The following is a 22,319-nucleotide window of genomic DNA, read 5'->3' on the forward strand; positions in this document are numbered from 1 at the left end:
TAGTTAAGAATTATAGAGATGAAGATAGAAAAATTAACACTCCCAGGATGAAGCAGGGATAGAGAGAGCCCAAATGGAATTTAAAAAATAGAAACCCAGTAATTCCAACCTATTTTTCTGGATTCAGATTGAACTGAAAGTGTTTCAAGCAAAAGACAAAAAATGAAAAAATGAAAAACAAAAAAGTAATAAAGAAACATGGATTTTGTAATATGTAAATAGCTCTTCACATCTGTCAGAGATGCCGAGGTGGGCAACTTGTCAACCCAAGCATTTGTAGTCTCTCTCCTGCACAAAATTGGCGAATTTCTGGTCCCAGCGGATCCTCTTCTTTCCCTGTCCACCTCCTGAGCAAAACAGAGCCTTTTTTGAAAGGTAAACATCCTCATATTTACACATCATCAAGTTAATAGTAGAAATTTGAATCCTTGTGGTTCGGTGCGTCCTTGCAGAGTACAGAACGCACTTCCAATATAGATCTGGGTGGTTCCAAGTCCTTCTCTAGGAGTGCATTACCCAGTAACTGCTGCATCTGAGATGCAAATGTATCATCTAATACCTGCAAATGATAAAGTAGTTCAGAGGAAAAAGAATAACAAAATGCAAACATAGGATAGAGGAGATTAGTGCATTAGTTCTGATTTACTAAAATGTTTTTTAACGGGGGGCTAGTATCTTCCAATGGCACGGAGAGGATAGATAGAACCTGTTTCACTAAATAATCGGATCTTGTTCATCCTACCATGTGATTGGAAGAGACCAGCCCAAATCTAGCCCCAGTACACTATAAGTAGAAACAGAGAACTTTAAAAGTTTGGTCTCAGAATGTACCATAAGAAAGAATGAGTAGATTTGCCTGTTCCAAGTATACCAGATATAACGACATGACATATCCAAAAAGGAAATAGAAAGAACTAGGAACTCACAGCAACTGCAATACGTGAACTTTTGTACCATGACTTGCTCTCCTTTCGATTCTCTAGGAAATTGAGCACATCCTGCATAAGAGACACAATTCTGGCAATCACTCACACAATTTAAATTAAAAGATGCAAAGAAGATGAAAAACAGAGATACAAAATGGTTTCGGTTAAAAACATTGGGATGGAAACCCTCATCCTAGCATACCTGTCCCAACCTGTCCCAGAAGCCCCGGCAAACAGTCACAAACACGTGTGTTTCGAAGACGGTATGGAGGTGATCAATTGTGCTTGTAAGCTGCTCCCTAAGGGGTTGCATTCTGCTCCGGACATCAGATTCGATCACATTTTCCTTTGAATCCTGGATAATTCTTTTCAGTTTTGTGTTACTCTGTAAACGAGTCTGTATATACGCAGTCCATGTGATTAGTTCTTCATTCGTTCCAAATAAACTAGCACAAAAAGCATTAGCAATATATAAAGTTTCAGAAGGGCATACATTCTCAGTAAGTTTCTCCACCACCGCTTGTATGTAGTTCCGGAACTTGGTCCTCAGCAGCACAGTGACTTCACTAAGCTTCTCTCCAGCCCCCGAGCTTCCCCCATCAGGTATACAAGAACCCCATGACTTCAACTGTGTCTCTATTCTAGGCATTAATACATCAAGGGACCTCTTCATTGTGTTCAACAAAATTCCAAGCTGAAACCCAAAACCAAATTCCAGATATGACATGGATTACAAGATAACTTCAGGGTTCATTGAAATGGAAAGCTACAGGGTCTATCCTTACCTCCTCTGGGACAATGTAAGGACATAAAGAATTGCGTTTAGCAAGTTTTTGTACATATTTGAGACCAAATTTCTTAGGCGCAAGCATGTCTCTGACAGGAGCCAACACATCAGCATATTGCTTGTCCAAGGCTTCCACCACTGCCTTCTCGACATCAACAATGGCCTTGTAATGTTGGAGAAAAAGACAGTTCAGATTGAGAAAATATAGATGCTCATAACCAATACTAAAGAGATTCACTTCAACATACATTCTCCAAAACAAAAGTGTACTCTGGCCACCGACAAACAATAACCCCATAATCATTCAAAGTATCATTCAGTCTGTCATACATCTCATCCACAAATGGAGTTGTTGAATACTGTGTCCGCACTCCTGACCACTTAACCTACAAACATAACAAAATGCAGTAAGCCACTTAAAGCTTTCATCTGTAAAGAAAAATTTGTCACTAAAAATATTTATCAATCCAAGTATACTTCAAAATGATAATAAAGAAAAGTGTTTAGTACTAAACAAATTTGACCAGCACAAATTGAGATGGAACATAAAAACACTTGAAGTAAAGGCACATATTTATTAAGATAACAAACATATGTTACTCTAGACCAAACAAAAAAATTATAGAAATCCTACCTTATCTAGTTTACAGCACTCTAGCAATGATAGCCGGTTGTCCTGAATCCATAGTACAATATACAAATGGAACAACTCTTTTGCATCAACTCCTCCTTTTACTCCTCCCTTAGCCCCTTCTTTGCTGCCACTGCAAAATATGAAACATCAGATATATTGAATGATAACCAACAATAATGGAAATAAGTAAGTTTGATAACCCCTAGAGTGAAGTTTGAAACTTCTCCTGATCTTACCCAATATTCCAGGTATCAAGATCCCTCTGAAAATCGGCAGTAGAAATTACCAAATCTGCCACTGGAGGTGAGGGGCCAGTAGGAGGGCATGCAACTAGAAAAGTACGCAATCTATTGCACAGCTCTGCACTATATATAGATGCAGCAATATTTGGCAGGTCTATGAAACTTAAGAAAACACAAGGGAAAAGAGAGAAAGTTAGTGACTAGAAATTAAAAAATGGACAAACACTAGTAACTAAGTTAACAAAACAAATTAACAAGATAAAGGACAACTGGACAAGGAAATCATGATTAAAGGTATGCACATTATATTTGACAAAAAAGATCCAAAAATGAACATCTAAATTTCCTCAATTCCAAAAATAAAATGATGTTTTCTGCCCTATAATGAAGAAACTTGTTTCTGTGATAACATTTGTAGTATCACATCAGTTCCTTCACTTTCCCAATGCCTCCAATTTGATATTTTAGAAAAGTAACAGCTCTTCATAAATAAGCTAATACAACCCTTTAGATAGACTGTTGTATCAGTTTTTTTGTTTCAGGTTCATCAGAGATCACCAATTTGATGGTCCACATTTTTTTGTTTTGTATTGTACAATTCAACATGAACAACCCCTGTTAGCAGAGCCCAAGGAAAAAAGTTGAAGCTGATAGGCTTATAAAAGAGGGATCAGGTGCTAAGAAGAGGCTCTTTTGTTTTTTGTTTTTTTTTGTTTTTTTAGGTCTTTCAGTTAGATGCTACATGGTGTGGAGAATGCTGGAAGGCATTTAGAGTTTAGAAATTATACAAAATTGGTTAGATTTTTCTCCTCCAGATAAAGTTACACAGGATCAGTAGAGGTAATAAAAAATAAAGGTACCGACATGATGAATCAGATTTGTCAACCTCTTATAAAGAAAGACTAATGAATCTTAACCAGAATAATTGCAGGTATCAACAGGATCCAATCCATTTAGTCAATCTACATTTATTTTAAGGCATCTTTGAAGTGAGAAGAGAGTTTAAGCACATCCATTTGTAACTTCTAGATCCATAGGAAGAAGAAAAATGAACAGTGTTGGTTCAAGGTAACAAATGAGAAATGCAGACTTCGTAGTAACTCCACCATTGTGCATATCAGTCCCAAACAAAGTTAGGAAAATATACCAGGAAACGTAATTAACCCAACCAATTGAAAAAGGTCCCACCCAACCTCAGAGCTTGGCCAAATTGGTTTGACCTACATCGTAATATTTTGGAACAACCAACAAATCACTAGACTGGTTTGACTCATCCAAATGATTGAGTCAGTGGATTGAATTTGTTGCACTCTAACCAGGCCAATCTATCAGGTTGATACTGGGGTTGGATTTTAAAATACTGCTGCCAAATCCATGCAAACCAATTTTAGGAAGTTGTTCAAGAAGAGCTTTTCAACCATATGCATCACAAGGAGGCCAAGAAGTTCACCTCGGTAAAAGATGTTGATTATGGATCTCAATGTCAGTAAAAATTTCATTCCTTATATTCATACAAAGTGCCCTCATTTTCTGGTATGCAGTTGCTGTAGTGACTGGATCCCACAGTGTGCCTTCAGTACTGTTGGTGACATACTCATCAGTCTCCATCATATGAATTCGTGATCTCTTCTTTGCAGCTACCTGATAGTCAGAAACATGTTTACTTTTTTCAAATAAAACACCAAAAAACATATACAGTTGGAGATGGTAATCATCACACAAGTTCCATGGGAATAGTATAGAAATTAAGCACTACTGTTACAAACCTGAAAATAGCCACAAAATTTCAACTGTGCCTCAGGAGAGAGGATATCATGGAGAAGGGTGTATAATTTAATGGCAGGCACCAATGCTGGAGCAGCAGTCCCAGTTGCAGGCCTAAAAACGTCCATCAACCCTGATGCTGAAAACTCATCTAAGGACTTGTAGTTCTCAAATACCACAGCAAGTATATGGTTTATTTGCTCCTCATTATCTCCCAATATGCGATTCTGGACAGTCAACCACCAATTATTTGATACTGTTAGGGCTTCTAATATCCCATAACTGTTTAGTGTTTTATTGAAAAAGCTATGCAAAACACACTCAAATTTTAGGGAATACGTAGAAGTGCAGATCCTGTATATGTGGTTCTAGTTAGACTGGCTGCAGATGGTTAATGCTTCTACAATTCAACTATAAGAAAGCACATGTTAAATGCATGGTTTTCTAACCTGGGATCGGGACCTGACCCAGGTTCTTAAAATCTGTGTTGTGTCAACCGAGTCGGTCAGCTAAACCCAAGTCCAGGGCTGGACTAGGGGTGGGTCAGAGTGGACTGCCCAACACAGAAGGGGCAAGTCTGACCCGACGACCTGATCCAGCCCTGTTACAATCCAGGTCAACTTGGCCGAGTTGCAGGTTGGCAACAGGTCAGAAAACCATGGTAAGATTTAACCAAAAAAAAAAAAAAGAGGGAGTAGTCTGATGCATCACACCAGTATGATGGATCAGCCATGAGGTAATCGATATTGGATTAGGTTCGCAGAACTAATTTCAGTACAGACAGGGTCATTTTAGTTGGTTTGAGGGGTCTACTATTTACAAAGATATGCTATGAGTCTGACAAGCTATGAAAACCCAATATTGCAAGCACAACATATTGCACATAAAAAGATTAATTCCTCTTTTGACATTAGACAGAGAAATGAAATATGATTGGTAACTTCCATTTCAATTTCATTTCAACTGTAAAATTTTAAACTACCTCTTGATGACTCAAGGTGCTCTTACTGCGTCCCTCTAGAAATATAGGAGATAGCAAATCATAAACTAAGGTCAAGCAGTCAGCTGTTGGTGTTGCCACATCCATTATGTAAGAAAGATATCTGCCGTATAAAAGTAATGTTAGACCATTTTCTCTAGAGTTCCATCAAATATATTTGTCTCATCAGGAACTCATCATACCTGAGCTTAGTGTACGCTTCAGAGACCCCATAATATGCAGAAAATGCTGTAAGTAACCATTTCCAGTGACCATGCAAGAGTAAGTGCCTCTGCCGAAAATGCTGCACTTTCATTGCAACTTCCAACACCAAATCATAGGCCACTGTTTCTGCAACAGAACCACACTAGAAACAAAGAAAAATAAATGTAATAAGTTATGGGAATATTTATTTTTTATTATTTCATTCTAGAACCTCAAACATAATATTTACATTGTATATTGTAAAAAAAATTCAGTCTCAAGCTGATTTTTTTAATATTGTCTTACAATGATAGATAATCTTGTTCGAATGATAAAACAACTCAATCTTGATTGAGAAGAAATCATGAGTGTGCACCACAATCAAACCCAAGTTGTATTATACTAGCTATGCAAGTGAAACTAAACCTAAAATTTCTCTATGTTCTTAGTTTTAAGTCTTAAATTACAGATAATCTTGTTCGAATAGCAAAACATCTGTCTTAATTGAGAAGAAATCATAAGTGTATATGAAAATCAACCCAAGTTCTATATTAACTATGCAAGTGAAACTAAACCTAATTTTCTCTAAGGGTTCCTTCATGACCTGTTATCTCAGCTACATAATTAGAATTTAATACAAACTTGAACATATTTTTTACCTTGAGAGTATTCTCATCTTGGGTAGTTGTGTAGTTAATATACAGTTGTAGTCTGCCCACAAGTTCATGCTCTGGCTCATGATAAATGGACCACCACCGAAGTTTATCACCCTGCATGAGAAGTACTTTTATCACTTTGACTGATTATATAGGTACATACATAATATTTATACTCATATATACATCCACACGTATGTGTGTACATGCGGGGTGAGAGAGAGATTTAAAAGCTTACAGGGTCCTCCGCAACAGCAGCTACTTGAGCAAGAACACGACCACAGAACTTTCCCTTGGAATCATGAATTCCAACAACTAAATCATCACTCAGACTGTCTGGAAAGCTGTATAAAATGCCACAGAGAGAAAGTTACTGCATTTCTTTTAGATGGAAAATAATGGCAAAGAAAATAATTATAAAAGGCGAAAACAAGAAGAATAATAAAAACCAATAAAGCAGAAACTAGAAGACATACAAGAGACGTGTTTCACTGGATCCAGGTTGCATTTTCACGGTATCCTCCTCAGGTGAACTTTTTAATCTCAGTTGACAAGAATATGCCTCTGAAAACCAGTAACAGAAGCTTCATGAGTCTAAATTACATTAAAAAAGGGAGAAAGGGACTAACAAAATAATGCTACTCAATTTTAAAAAGTAAAACTTATTTTAAAAACTTAAATAGTAAAAGAAAACAAAACAAAATGATACCTTGCACAATCTCATAGGATGAGCTACTGCGAAGAGTGGTCACCCCAACCTTCAAGAGTGCTGAAACCTGTTTAATGTACTGAGTACTGGCATGTGCATATGCTAAGCTATGTCTTGAGAATGAGCTGTTGGCAGGAGTTCGAGGCAGTACACGAATTCTCCTAAGTGCTTCCCATCCAGCAGAAAGAGTTGACTGTAAATTTGCCAATCGGTGCTTAAGAGGTTCTAACTTCAATGTAGGCAACTTCAGGGATGAAAAGCTGCAACCGGGAGGCATATCCAAGGACATTTTTACTTTTCGAACTGCATAGGTGTAAAATAAATAAAGAGTTTACCATCCTTTCTGATAAATAGTAGGATCGCCATTGACAGCAGCACATTATTCTTCAAATTTTGTTAGCATGTCTAATTTAGAAAAATGTTATAGTACCTTGGACCTTCATTTTGCCTATCATTTTCTTTGGTTTTGGGGCAACAGCTTCACTGACAAGCTCAGAGGATCGTTTTGCCAGTAGTTCTTCCTCTGATTGCAAAAGAATCTGCTGCAAACTACACCATAATGCAATAGCAAGAAAAAAAAAAACAATAAGGATACTAGCCTACAATTAAATGATAACTTCAAAGTGTAAAAACAAATTAGTTTTTGCCAAAATGCAGATAAGGTTTAAGCTGATTTCTATTTTTTTTAAACAACGGAAATTTGATTAAAACCAGATACATAGAGCATACAAAGTAGCTCTTCCACTATCTTATGTAGCTATTGTTTAGCTTTACCTGATTACAGTTATAGTACTTCATTTATATTTCTTTTATTTTACAACAGAGTTTGTTTTATCACCAAACAAAAGCAAAACACACAGAACTCACCCAAAGGCGTTTCTCAAAAGTGCACATTCATTTTCAAGAAACCCAGGAGCTTCCATGCAACCACGTGCCCATGAATGAAGACAGAGCCGGACACATGCATCATATGCAACCACAGCATGCCAAGGTCCTAGTGCACTGAATCCAATAAGTAAGCCACAATGATCAAATTGACAATATCAATGTACACTAAATTAAAGGAGGTGTATGGAACATGGGCAATTCTATTTTTTGGAACTGCCCTTTTATGTTATAAAGCTCGAGTCCAGTGCTTGGTCATTGAGCAGGCCCATTTTCCTCAATTGAAAAATGAAAAGTTTTTCATTCTTAGGTTTGAGGAATCAAAACTTCCACAGAAACTTAACTGAATCTAAAACTGATAAACTTGGAAAAGGCTTTAATCAAACAAACCTTGCATGAAAAGTAGGAACACGAGCCGGTACTGCACCAGAAGGTACAGCAGTTTCCACATCGGCTGTATTAGTCCTACAAAGCAAAATAATAATTTTAATGGGGCCTTCAATCACGCATTGGAACCATACCTGCACAAGTGCTTTCTTTGAGACTTAAAAACATCTTTGCTTTCATACATGCAGTTTGTCCTACCATTATTCATCATGAAGCAGACAAATTAGTTAGTTATAATGACACTATTTTATGTTGGCAGCATTTAAGTAGAGAACGCCTCCAATTGTTTTTTGCAAGAATCTAATAGATTTGGGACTCCACGTTTATTTTTCCTAATTCAATAAAATCCCTGTTTAGAGGTGCCCCACCAATAAGATTTGTATAATTCTGCTATCCCACTGGCTTACATCATAAAAAACACAGCCAACAAAGTTTACATGCAAAAAAAAGAAGGAAATACAAACCTCAAGCAGTTGTCAGACAACCCATGTCCTACATGAGCACCAGCCCCAGGTGCCACATTTTTTGATACATTTTCCTCCTTTCTTACCGGATAACTATTTGAACTTGATATACTTCGATTTCCATGAGCCTGAGAAGTTGCAACATGTTTGGAATCTTCGTTGATCTCTGGATGTGTCCCATGAAAGGGAGGCGCACTAGGGATATCATCATCAGGAATGTTCTTATTCAGCAACCCTCTCCGACGATCATCCTGCAAATAATACGCAAGGAACTTATTCATGCAAGAACACCAAACAAAATCTTCATCCAAATAGAGAGTTCTTTCTAACAATAAAGTTTAGTATTTAGTAAGTCATTATAAATATAAATATCAAACATAAGATAGAATTATGCTAAGCCCCTTCAGCATCAAGTCACTTATTCACAACAAAATCAGTCTAGTCCATAGATCAAATTGTCAGAAGTTTTAAGAAGTTAATTCATCCACTAAATATAACATCTGGAACAAGTGATCCACAACATCCTTGTAAAGGCACTTGCACAATGATAAGAAATTCAGAACCTCATGCGCATAACTTAAAGATTTTTTAAAAAGTGGTAACAATGGTAGACTTAATACAAATACTTGATCAAACCCACATTACTACTTTCATGTAAACCCCAGAATATTACTCTACCTTAAATTACCTCTACTTGACACCGTTGATCACAAACTTTTTTAAGAAGAAAAAAAATGGAGCCATGTGAAATTACATAGTTATGAGTGTGGGAACAGAAATGCATAACAAAGATAAACTTCAAACAAGAAACACCTCACTGTCACTGCGTAGAAAGGTCAAAACAAGACAAACCTTTTCATGTCCAGATTTCGTATCCACTCCTGATGGAACACTAGAAGAGTAGCTCTCAGCAGGGTAACTCGCTCCAGAAAGCACCACACCACTTGTAGAGCTCCCAGCAGAATCTGAATCAGAATAATTCTGCTGCCTAGTTGAAGGAGCTGCATATCTATGTGATGTACTATTAGGAATCCTTGGAAGAATGTCTTCCTGTGGCGATGAATCAAGAGAATATCGTCCATAAACCTCCTCCTCAGTGTCGGTTGTTTCGTCCATATCAGAACCCGACACACTAGCATCTTCATCTCTGACAACTGAACGTGATACTGGAATTACTCTGGACGGTACTTGTCCAGTTCGAAATTTGTTTGCCGGAGTTACTCCATAGGTCCAATTAACATTTCGGGCACTGCGAAGATGATCAACCCGCGGTTCCTGAAGGTGTACAACATAAATTGCGATCATCACCAACTGTAATGAATAACGGAGGATGAAAAACCATTCATCGCAACCAAAAGCCAAAGCAGAGTTGCGATTTTTTTAAAGCAACATTTGCGTAGAACCCCCAACTCAAGTGAAACATTTGGCATCACTTTTGGTGAGTAACAACAGAACGACGGTTTATACGAAACAAATAAAATAAATCAAAAACCAAACAAAAAAATCCGAAAATAGACCCATTGGGAAGTAAAGCACTGGACAGATGGACTTCACACAGCAGTATTCAAAAGAATGCATATAATAAAAACGTAATGTCGAAAAGATAAATTCCATATCACAATTTCTTAAAGCTCCAATCCACGAGACAATTCTCAACACAAGAAGATAATAACGGCTATGATAAACTCACCTCCCGAACCCACCGTAGTGCATTCTGGTCCAGTCCTTCAGTGAACATTCCTGTATCTCCCACTTTCGCCTGGATCAGAAAATACACAAACATCTCCACCCATTAAACAAAAGAGTCGAAAAGAGAAACAAGAACGAGAAAGAGGAAACAAAAACACCAATGAAGCCATAGATTCAGTCACCGGTGAGAAAACGCGCCGTAATGCAGAGATCTGGAAACGGAACTCCCGCAAAAAATACTGTACTTTCCTGTTCTTCACACTCTCTCTCTCTTCCTCCGAAGTCCAAACCCTCTCGTTTCCCGTTTCGTATTCCCTCTGGTTTATTTTCGAAAACTCGAAACGCTAAAAAAATAGCCAACAGAGGAGTGTAATGTGTAGTTAAACTAAGCAAAGAGTGCAGAAAAAGCAGACGATACAGCCATCCACTACAACTTCACTGTAAGAAGCACGTCAGACGTAGAAATTGCTGAACTCTCTACATATTCAAAATTCATCCTTGTGATCCGACCGAGAAAAGAAGCTTCTCAGGGTAAGAAGCGTCGGCGTATTTGTAGCGGATTTGTATTTAGAGAATGCTCCGATGTAATATTAGTATTATTAGATTCGGAAAGTCAAAAAGAAAAAAAACCGAAAAGCAAGGCACGTCGGCTAGCCGTAACGGGAAACTGACGTGGCGAGTCTAACGGTCCGGACGTGAGCGGGACGGCCCCGTGGGGGTGAACCACCGAACCAAAAAAATCAACATCGGACGTGGTCAGTGTCAAATGGATCGCGGGCCCACGGTCTCTCCGGCCCTTTTTCCTGCCATTTTCAAATTTCGAGTTCCGTTCGACAGGGAGAGGATGAGGATCAAGTGAACTACCCGAAATACCCTCGCTTCATTTGACGCAAAGGCTCGCAAGCGCGCATGATTCCGACGTAAGAATCAAGGAACTCGGGAGTCACGGAATCGAGTGGTTTCGTGGGCCGAGCGAAAAAAATCCGGCCATTAGATGAGAATTTTAACGGTGGTGTGAGGCCTTTGGAGAAGATCATGACAGAGAGAACTGTTGTCCCGAAATTGGGATGGCGCGCGGGGAGAATGTATCCACGTCAGAAAGGAAGGGACCCACGTGAGAAGAAATATTAGTGGTGAATTTTTTAAAGAATTAATTGCAGGCCTGAGATAAAAGAAAATGAGTAAAGGCAAGTAAATTTGATTTTATTAGCTTTCACAATGGATGGATCTGCATCAATGTGAGGGATCCGCAAATCCATGTCCAAATGACTCAAAAAAGCTGTAAAAATTATGACGTGGTAAACTTTAACACTTCGAGGGGATCCGCAGCTCCCTTCTGCTACAAGTGCTCTGTCATTCGCCGCCATGTGAGCAATAATCTTGTAAATCATCTCAATCTGCTCCAACAGAAAAGGATGACATTAGTGCCTTTAGTGGAAGGAATATACAAGGATTATATTTCAACCCGTCTCTTGCACCATGCAGATGCCACTCCGGCACTAGCAAATATATTCAACCTTGCTCTTCCATACTCTCAATTATTTTATTAGAGCTTCCAACTCTTTAGTTCTCTCTTTTCCCGTTGATCAATTTGCCCACTTTTTCTAAGTTGGCGTCATTAACAATGGACACTAACAAATTCTGTTTTTGTCTACAGACCAAACTAACACTTCTCTTTGGATTTGTTTTGTGCATGTGTAGGCATCTGTGTCTCTGCTCGTGTGTGTGCTTGAGAGAGAGAGAGAGAGAGAGAGATACATCTACAAGACTATGACAACGTTCTGCAATTTCATCAAACGTAAGAGGTTCAACAGGCTCTTTGCAGCTGAAAACACCAATCACACATTGTAGCAGTAAGACACTATAAAGAAAACCGAGAAAGGCAATTCGAAGACCAGATATTTGGCATTAGCCGTCATGCTTATTGTGAAATGTGGGTGAGAATAGTGAATATAGAAAAGCACAATAAATGAAAACAAAAGAAAAAATCAAATGTAAAGGATGTTAGAACCATAATTGTGGTTCATTCTCTCTTATTTACTTCTGCACTTCTTACTTCCAGTTCTGGGTTATGATATTGCAAAGTTTATTATCCGCCATTCACCCAGCGGAATTCTACAAAAAGAACTTTCTTGTAGGTGTATCCACAACTGAATCAACTTTCGAATAAAAGATTCAAACAACCAGCAAAACCTCAGGTACTCACCTAGCCTCATTAAGGACGACCAGAATCCTCTTTTGAAGAGCTAAGACTTCACCTGCTGCTTTTTTTCCAGCTTCTACACCTAAAGTTACAAACAAATAAAGGATGTCAGATTTTTCTTTGAAGTAAACTAAGCCTAATATAAAAAATAAAAAAACTGTGTATAGCAATGCACTAAGTCAGAACTCAGCCAGATTTTTATTTTTTTCACAATAAATGAAAGATTTAGCTTGTCAGAACAAATAATGCACAAAAAACGGAAGATTTGCAAGATACCAGGCTGATGGTATGCATTGATGTTGACAAGAGAGGCATAGATTCCTACAGCTCTCTCATACAAAGCTACAAGAGCACCAACTGAACAGGGAGTAACTTCTTGAACAGTTACAGTAATAGACTCACGGTCATTTGCATACAGTGCAGACCTTGTTCCCTGTTCAAGTGCAAGAAAGGAAGTTTAAGTGCCAAATTTGTGAAAGCTGATCATAAACATTACCATGGCACATTTGTCACTTAACATATGCACATTAACCCATTAATATTTTTTTGTTGAGATGGAGATCTAGACCTAAGATAGGCCCATAAATGCACTACACCTAATCAACTATAAGAATCACAGGAACAATTTCTCACTGATGCCAGGTGAAAAACTAACCTGAAGCATTCCAAATGGGTAATCACCACAAGTCACACCTGGCTCAAGTTCCCAATCATGACCAGGAGGCCTATCTCATAGAACCTTAATGAAGGTAACAAAAAAATTATGAACCCCCTCCCCCCTCCCTCAGCTGTTGAATGTATCTGAACCACAAAAAGAAAGGCATCAGGTTTCAATGTTCTTAATTCAGCATATATAAATAATAAAGTCAAGAGACAGAAACCCACGCATGTTGATCCGTACTCCCTTTATTTCCATAGACTGTAATTTCTTGATTAACATTTAATGAAAGATAACAACAGCTTTTAGGGAGAGCTGATTAAGATCTGCATTAACAGGAGATTCAAACAGTATTTAGCTAAAAAGAGCCTATGCTTGACCCACCACATTCTCATGATGAAGTTGGGTAAGCTCCTTCCAAAATGAAAAAGTCCAAAGGAGGTCTTTTCCCAGCTTAAACTCGTGATCTTCCAAATCCAAACAAGGTATAGGACTATTTACCCATTAACAACCCCATCTCACGCCCAGAAGATAGCATGAGACACTCTCCCTCATGTTCAGGCAAATATAGGCTCCCTGCAATGAAATATATAGTATGTACATGCAGGCCATAAAACAGAAATAGATCCCGGTTTGGATTCACTCCAATATCATATTGAAGTTAGGCCAGTTTGATCCAAAAATGGCTAACAAAATTATGAGCTAATTTCCTAACTAATAAGCTTGGAATATTCCAAACCCATAATAAACTATTCACCCCCTACCGATCCCTTTATGCCGAGACAACTATCCTGAGGCAGTACAGGTATGACTAACAAAAGTTGGTTTTTCCTGTCAACATGTCTTGTGCAAGTTATTGAGTGATTGATTAGGTTAGTCATAGGAGGATAGCAGTAGGCTGCAGATGAAAAGATTCAAATAATCATACCTAAAAATCCAGAAGACTGTATTCTGCATTTAACATCAGTCGATATGGCCGCCACATTTCAGTTCAACACACACATGATAGCCAAACCATATGTCAAACGCATGTGGCATCAAAAAAATTTGAAAATTCGCCACTACAAAATCTTCATAAATTAAAGCCAAATCATCCAAATAACTGATACTCATACCCGATTTCCATTCAAGTCAAATTCCTTCCCAAGTGATTCCATCACCAACTGCTGCAAATATCTACTAAACAGAAGAAGGCTATCCTTATAAGGAAGTACGCTCATGTCCTGTGGAAAGATAAAAAATGGGAATCATGATAATATCCAGTGTTGTAAAAACCAACTAGCTCTTGAATTTGTAGCATGACAGGTATCAACCAACCAGTGGTTGAACCAAGAAAATATCATAAATAAAACATCTAATGAAAACTACCTAAATATATAACATAAAAAATTATAAAAATTATAAAACCATTTGGCTCAATGGCCACAAGGGGACTTTTTGGTTGTGAAGTCTTAGGTTCAAGAATTACCATGCCAACCCTTAAAGTATATCAACTATAGATATTCAAATTAAAAAAATTGAAACAAGAAATTTCATATTAAAAACCAACCCAAAGACCCCATCAGTGGTCAAACCACAGCCACAGCCATTTCACCAGTTTTTAAAGGATATCCAGTTTTTTGCATCAGAAGAACCAACAGAACTATGTTCCAGTTCAACCCAGTAGTATTGGTCATGTTCTATCTTTTTGAAAAAGTGACTGATCATGTTCTAGTAACATCAAAAGACAAACTCAAGCTCAAAGTTGAAGTCAACTCAGAGATTAACTTAACCAGATAAATGCTAACTTTGGATCCGACCCCATCAGTAGCCCAATACCAGCATAAAGCTAGCAAGGCTGCAGGATTACTCTTCACCTGAGGCAAAAATAATATCAATTAAAGAAAGGAAACACGAGATATAAAGGTCTATGATCATAAGTTCAAATGTTGCCAATTATGATAACAGAAGAATTTGGAAGACTAATTAAAATGATGACAAAGATTGAATCTCTTTGAAGAAAGGTTTTCACATGTCTCTCCAGCTTACAGGTAAGAAATTTTAGTCTCTTAAATACAGAGAGCTCCCTTCATTAACTACCAGGAGGTTGGTTCAAACAAAGTGCATCTGTATAATCCTAGACATGACACACTAATACTTTACTAATCAGGCCATATTGGCTTCAGATACTCAATATAGGTACAACCTTTTCCTTTCCCGCCATAGAGTAGAGATCATTCTCACTCTTCAAGTTTGATTGTTGAAGGAGATGCGTGTAATGCGAATGGGATGAGAGTGACATGGGGCTGGCTTGGCATCTTGCTCTCAGTTTGAGGTATATCAGACACAGCAGATGCTCTACTGTGCACTCTAAAAGTCAGAAATTGAAAACCAATGGATAAGATGCATATTAACATGATTTAGATATTTATCTTCGCTCTCAGATCATTCAAATTTTGCTCCTTTGAGCCTTTAATATAATCAAGCACTATTTCAAAAAAAAAAAAAAAAACAAATTGATCTACTTGCACTTTTTTTCTTCTCCTTTTTTCTTGTGACAACAATTACATACTATAAAATGAAGTACGTATAATGGTTCTGCATTTTAATAAAATCCTCTATTTTCATCAACGTATCATCTCAAAAGAACAAGAAGAAAATTAATAGCCAATTTTTAGAAAGATAAATAAATTATCAATAAAAGCAGCTGAGAGGGAGAGAGGAGGAGGAGAGAGAGAGAGAGAGAGAGAGAGAGAGATCTCAGCAAATAGTCAACTCTATGCAAGTTTTGTAACAACTCCGAGGAAACAGCTAACCATCTTTTCCTTTCCTTCACTTCCCCATCTTAAAAATGTTCAGGTTTCAAACATGTTTTCCGGCCACTTAAGTCAATTTCTTCTCGTAGCACATCTGCAACCCCTTCTCCAAAGTGGGCAGCTGTCTCTGAAAGTTCTCTCTGACGAAGGTAATTTGGCATGTTTTAGAAGAGCAGAACGATCACACTTTCAATAGAAAAAGCAGCTCAATCAGGGAGTCACTGAAAAGATTCTTCACTCTGGCTCATGCATTCGGCCCTCTTCTTCACATGCCCAGCTCTACATCCAAAGGAACTGCCGGCAGTATGTACGGTAGAAACAGCACCCTCCCCCTTCATCTGTCCCCTGGATTACCCTCCTCCCAGTTGGATAAAAATGAACTTTGACAGCAGCTCCATTAGGAATCTTGGTCCAGCAGGATTGGGTGGCACTGTTCATGATCTCGAAAAGAACATCAAGTTAGTTTTCTCAGGCCAAGCAGGCATTGGCAATGCTGCCAAGCAGAAATCTCAGCTCTTCTCATTGGAATCAGCCTCTACTCTCAACACTTTTCCTCTTTGGTGATAATTGAGGGAGACTCCTCTGTAGTAATTGGATGGCTGTCTAATGAATCTGCTTCCCCTTGGAGGCTCCACCATATTTATGATGAAATCTTCAGTTTTAGATTCTTGTTAGATGTCAAGTGGCAGCAGATTTTAAAGAAGGTGTCTCAAATAGTCGTGTATTTTAGGGAATTCTTATCCCCTTCACTCTCAAGGGTTGAGGATCTCCCTGTCCCCCCTTTATATTGATTTCAGTCTTCTTCAATAAAATTAAACACTCACTATTTCCCAAAAAAAAAAAAATGTAACGGTTAAGACCAGTGAGCAATATCGATTGATGAAATTTAAATTGCTAAGGCCACCTCACTCAGGGAACAGATAAATTTGAAATAGAATGGAGCGAAATTCATCCCAAAAATAACCCATACAAAGGCGAAATTCTGTTGCGTGAGGGTAGCAGTGCTCGTCTCTTCCAAAAATTGTTGATAAAAGATGATGTCTTCCTATTGAGGGAGAATGGAGCCACCATGCACTTGTATAGCCATGCTTCACAGACTCCTAAGACTGAGAGTTTCCAGTGTTACACATTCAAGAAGTCCATCCCATAATCCATGTGTCTTCCGTTAGTAGCATATAGCATATAAGTAGTAGCTGAAACATCATGCTCAATTTGGAACACTTGCAATTGATGTGAGTAGGAGAGGGTTTAGAGAATTAGGCCTCGGCAAGGAACAAGGAGTTCTGATGGAAGGAAAAACATAAGTACAATACCCCGCCGTCCAATATCCACAAGTCCACCATTTTCATTAGTTCATTATTTTCCGTTTTCCCATGTCTTTTTTTAAAATTGAAGCACGTTTAAGAAACACCGTCCTGGTGACACGGGCACAGAGATGAAAGAATGACATTGCAAGATAAGAAATTTCAGTACCACAGTTGTCCGATTAGCCTCATCCATCAATGCAGCACCCTCGAGCATTTCTTTTACATTAATCCCCTACAAGAGAAATTAAAGAGCCAAAAAAGAAAGCTTCAGAGCTTTTTCCAATATCTTTGTCTCTGGCTCAGATGTTTTTATTTTCCTGTCAACACTCACACTTATTTCATCAAGACATAAATCAGTAGCAAACCTGTAGTGCTGCTGGAAGTAGGCCAACAGCAGACATTTCAGAAGTACGACCACCAACCCAATCAAACATTGGGAATCTAGCTACCCATCCCTCAATTCTTGCAGTATTATCCAGTAAAGAATTCTCCTGAGTAATAGCTACACCCTGTAGAAGAAATCCTTCATAAGCATTGCTCCCATTGCAGTAATAAAACCAACAAAAACAGTAGGGAGTCTTAAAGCATAAAAAAATGCAACATCTACATGAGCCCATGTTTCATTGACTGATCAACAGGGTGCGCAGATTCAAGGAAATAATTCATTAAAAGTTCAAGATAACAGGTGGATATGTCTTCTACGCCCATCCCTACAAATTAGCAAGAAAAAAAGAAGAAGAAAAAAGAAACTGCAAATAAAACCTGTTTTGAGAAATCCAGACCAGCTTCTCGAAATGCCTTCTGAACTTCCAATAGACCATTTCGAGTTTCGGGAATGCCTCCACTCTGAAAATAAGAGGGTACCAGGTTTAAACATGAGATGCAGCAAGACCAAAAGTCTAAAATGATATCATAAATTCAATGCAGACCTTTGAAATTACAATTACAAGAGTAGAAGCGAGCTCATCTCCAAGTTGTGCAATTTGATGATCAATACCAGCAGGATCTGTATTGTCAATAAATCTTATCTGTAACAACCCAACACATGAAGAGCGACATTTGTTAGCCACTCCAGCAACGGAAGCCATTGACACAGAAAAAAATAGCAAACTCAAGAACGGTATGCAGACAGAGAGCAGATATGAGAGAATAATTACGCCATGGCTGTGCCCTCTAGCAACAAACGACGGTCACCATTCGACACAGAGCGCAGCAGCCAAAGCACCAGGCCGCCTCGCATTTGTTATTTGTTGATTGTCGAATTCTCGACGCCGTAGGCACTTGCAGCAGGGGGGTAGGAAGGTTCCACACGCGCGGGAAGTTCTTTTTGTAGTAATGAAATGACGAAAGTAACCTTGTCGTCCACCGGAGATTATACCCCGAGGACGTAAGCGAGAATATACAGCCCGGGGGCCGCCGAGGTTAATTAGTTCTATCAATGTTCCTCTAGTGCGGAACAAACCTGGGTTGAATAAGTTTATAATTTTTTATCTATAATTTTAACTCTTTTTATTTATTTATTTTTAAAAATAATTCTTGATTGAATATTTTTGCCTTAGAAAATATTCTTTGTGAAATAATTTAGTTGAGAATTATTTAATTTAAAAAAAACAATTCTAAGTGAAATTATTTAGCCACAAAACTACTCTTGGTGAAATCAAATTTTGAGAATAATTTTTTCTATTTTTTAAAAAAATAAAAAGAGTTGTTGAGGAAAGTACTTCAATAAAAATTTATTTTTAAAAAATTGACTTTAGTTCTCAAAATTTTATTTTTTTGTATAGGGTTTAGGGTTTAGGGTTGGGTTTAAAAATTATGTCGATGAAATAGTTTCTTTGAGAATTTTATAATTTTTAAAAATGAATTCTCAGAGAAATAATTTCATCGAGAATAGTTTTTACAGTGAAACTATTTCACAGATTTTTTTTAGATTGAAATAATTTCGTTGAGAAATGGTTAATTATTGTTGGTGTATTGTATTTTTTGTTGACAATTGTCTTTTCTGAGTGTTATTCCCGAAAAAAATTCTTGATGAAATTTTTTGTTGAGAATACTTTTCTCTAAGAATTTTTTTATTTTTTTTTTGTCAAGAAAAGTCAAATTTCTTATAATGATTGTTTGTTGTTACCTTTACTATAGAAATCCGATTGGAATTCTTGAATAAATGCTCCAACAATTTTCCTCTCTCAGATACTTTTCCACCTACAAACATGTTCTCTCCTATAGTTCCTCCAAAAGTTCTTCCAAACACTTGAAGGATGCCTCTGTATATAGGGTAGTGAGTGGTTCAACCGTCCCACATTTTATCACCCTTATTTTCTCCCTCCCCCCATTGTCTAGGTGCACATGCAAAGCGAATGAGATACATGACAAAACTTTTAGTTCTTCTCATGCAAACATGACACTTCACTCCTTTAATTTAGGTGGAACATTTCTACAATACCATCTTTTGCTTGGGTAGAACTCTCTTACAATGTGACATGTCACCCATGTGCCAACTTATTTGTTTATATGGCCCTTAGGTGACCCTCTCCTTTAATTTGATCTTGGTTATGGCCCATACAATCCACTTTATCTTGACTATAGATTGGGTGGTTTTGATCTCAATAATAGATCTTAATTTTGATCATTATCCAACCGTTTGATTAAACTTTGATTTGGTGATCAGGTTACTTCAATCTTTATCATCGATTGATGTCAATGATTTAAACCGTTGAGTAGGGTTCTAATTTTGATGATTAAATTTTTATGCTTACACTTATATACCCATCATGCACATGATTAATACCCAATTTTATAGGGTTAGATACCAGTGATGTGAAATGATGGTAGACCCTCCAATTTTTATAAGTAGTAGCCATTGCAGTTTCCTTCAGTCCTGGAAAAGGTTTACCAGTGCTCTATGTGAAGATAATCACAGTTCCATGCAGGCTGCCGCAGTCTTGCCCATGCACCAGCCATGCAAAGATACAAAACTCCAGCAAATCAATGACACGCGTCTCTAGCTAAAGACATGCACCAAAGAGTCAACCAAACTGTTGGCCCTAAGAAATCTGGATTCTCTGCCTCAAACTCCCGTTGATCAGTCACCTACAGTCTCTCTTACAAAATCTTTCAGTCAAGGAAAATAGAGATTAGATGCTTTCAAAATTCAAAAGCTTAAAAGAAACACAAGACACCAAGGAGGAAGGAGAACTTTAACTCAAAAGACTTGTATTCTCTCCCAATCAATCAAGAGAGCAATTCACTTCATTATATACGAAAAGTTTCGAATTCTATCCACTTCTTTCACTTTTGTGAACTTGAAGAGTCTCCATATACTCCACCATTTGACATTCTAGGTCGTCACTCGCCAACCAGGAGTTCACACTGGCATGTATCTCCTTACACGTATGAATAGATCTTCCCAGTGGCATCTTCCATTACAGAAAGGACCCATCTGCCTTCAGACTCTCCTGTAACAAAGCTGATAATTTTCTCACTCATTTTCATGGCTTTCGTGGTAAGTTCGTTCCCAGCACTGAACTTCATGGTTTTACTCATTCTGATTTCAACTTTTAGTCCATACGGAGCAGCAAGTCTCCTCAAACAAGGAGATCAACTGACAATGATGGATAAACCCTTGCGCTATTCATCTCTTCAGAAGGGTCCGGCGCCTCCTTCTCGGCGGTGCACTAATGAACCTAACAGAGGCGGCGGAATCTGCTATACCAGTAAAACGAACTCCGCCCGCCAAGTTCATTCCATGATATCTCCGGCCTCTGTCCAAGAGCTTGACAGTGCAGGAGACATCACGGTTGAAGAGGAGATTGAAGCATCCTCAGCGTCTGCTCCGTGAATCCATTTATATGGTTCGAGTTTTCTTCGATGATCCATGTCCAATCTGAAACAAATTACTTTCCCAGCCAGTAAGTAAATAAAAGGAGTTATTCCTCTTTAGTAATAACGTGTGTAGTTCATACGATACAAACAAAAGATGTTTTATTTCTATTTGCGTGCAAGCCTTCCTGCATGCATCGAGTTCAGAAAGAAAGAATCACGCTTTCATGCCAGAAAGTTAGTAGTTCGCACCAACTGGATTCAAATTCAAGATATTAACAAACTTCAAACCAACGTAGATGGAGAAATTGGAGGAAATGTCTCGTTGTTGCAAATGGTGCAACTTGCAAGAACATGGTAATGCTTATCACCCTGTTGACCTACGACTCAGACGAGTAGATTCAACACGGGGGTGGATCAAGAGCATAACTCCACTAGTCTCCAGATTTCAAATAATTAGTTGGACTCAACATGAACTAGTATGCATCTCTGAATTCTCAAACATCTTGGGTTTTTATATGATAGAGATATGGATAAGGAACGAAATACAAGTATCAAATAGACTCAAACTCAAACTCTAATTCTTAAGAGTTGTAATCTCTACAATCATTGTTGTAATTCTATAAATACATGTATCCACATCAATGAAAATTACGGCAAATATTATTCTCAATTCTTAAATTCTTTATGGTATGATAGCTCTCGATCAATTAATCAAAACCAACTTGTCATCACTGGAAATCACCATTGAAGCCGAACTCGACAACACCACTCCCCAGACCCCGGGCTCGACTCTTTGCCCGTTGCTTGTCGTCGTCGCTCCCTATAGCCGGCAAGGACCTTGCGCCCCTTCCGCACCTTTCTCTCCCTCCTCTCTGACTTTCTCCTGTCACCGATTTCTCGCCAAAATCACTCCACCCCGACGATCTCCTACTCAAATGTATTTCCAAAGTTACTTCCTCGCCCCTTCCATCAGTCACACTCTTCTGCCGCAGCTGGTCTCAATTTGTTGCTTCTCCAACATTCTACTCTCTGCACTACGCATGACTTTCCTCCATCCTCTAGCCTTCCCGACCATCGCCTAAGGCTCAACGTTCCCGTCACGGCGTCACCTACTTGGAATCCTTCCTCTCCGACTCCATTTCCCGTCATCAATTTCCCGACAAAATCACTCCACCCCGATGATCTCCTGCTTGAATGGCTCTCCAAAG

At 38.2% G+C, this 22,319-nt stretch overlaps 1 protein-coding gene and 1 pseudogene across 1 annotated transcript; both read right to left on the bottom strand.

The window, feature by feature from the left end:
• Positions 1 to 48: 48 nt before the first annotated feature.
• Positions 49 to 10,650, bottom strand: LOC137936970 (uncharacterized). The gene is made up of 23 exons (XM_068781960.1): positions 10,509 to 10,650; positions 10,328 to 10,396; positions 9,490 to 9,912; positions 8,638 to 8,888; positions 8,177 to 8,251; positions 7,769 to 7,903; positions 7,332 to 7,450; positions 6,902 to 7,204; positions 6,669 to 6,756; positions 6,431 to 6,536; positions 6,196 to 6,306; positions 5,536 to 5,699; positions 5,336 to 5,456; positions 4,356 to 4,580; positions 4,040 to 4,230; positions 2,584 to 2,751; positions 2,348 to 2,477; positions 1,962 to 2,099; positions 1,712 to 1,876; positions 1,420 to 1,620; positions 1,129 to 1,323; positions 927 to 998; positions 49 to 559 (listed from the first exon to the last, which is right to left on the bottom strand). The coding sequence occupies exons 2-23, from the start codon at positions 10,373 to 10,375 to the stop codon at positions 407 to 409; spliced, it is 3,582 nt and encodes a 1,193-aa protein (XP_068638061.1). The 5' UTR covers positions 10,376 to 10,396; positions 10,509 to 10,650; the 3' UTR covers positions 49 to 406.
• An 818-nt stretch (positions 10,651 to 11,468) lies between these two features.
• LOC137936280 (glucose-6-phosphate isomerase 1, chloroplastic-like) lies at positions 11,469 to 18,377 on the bottom strand (annotated as a pseudogene).
• Between the last annotated feature and the right edge of the window lie 3,942 nt (positions 18,378 to 22,319).

This window comes from Aristolochia californica, unplaced genomic scaffold (genome assembly GCF_029961685.1).
Source record: "Aristolochia californica isolate CCGP_79_NKW_82.1479 unplaced genomic scaffold, dmAriCali1.0.hap1 SCAF_7, whole genome shotgun sequence".
Taxonomy (NCBI): Eukaryota; Viridiplantae; Streptophyta; class Magnoliopsida; order Piperales; family Aristolochiaceae; genus Aristolochia; species Aristolochia californica.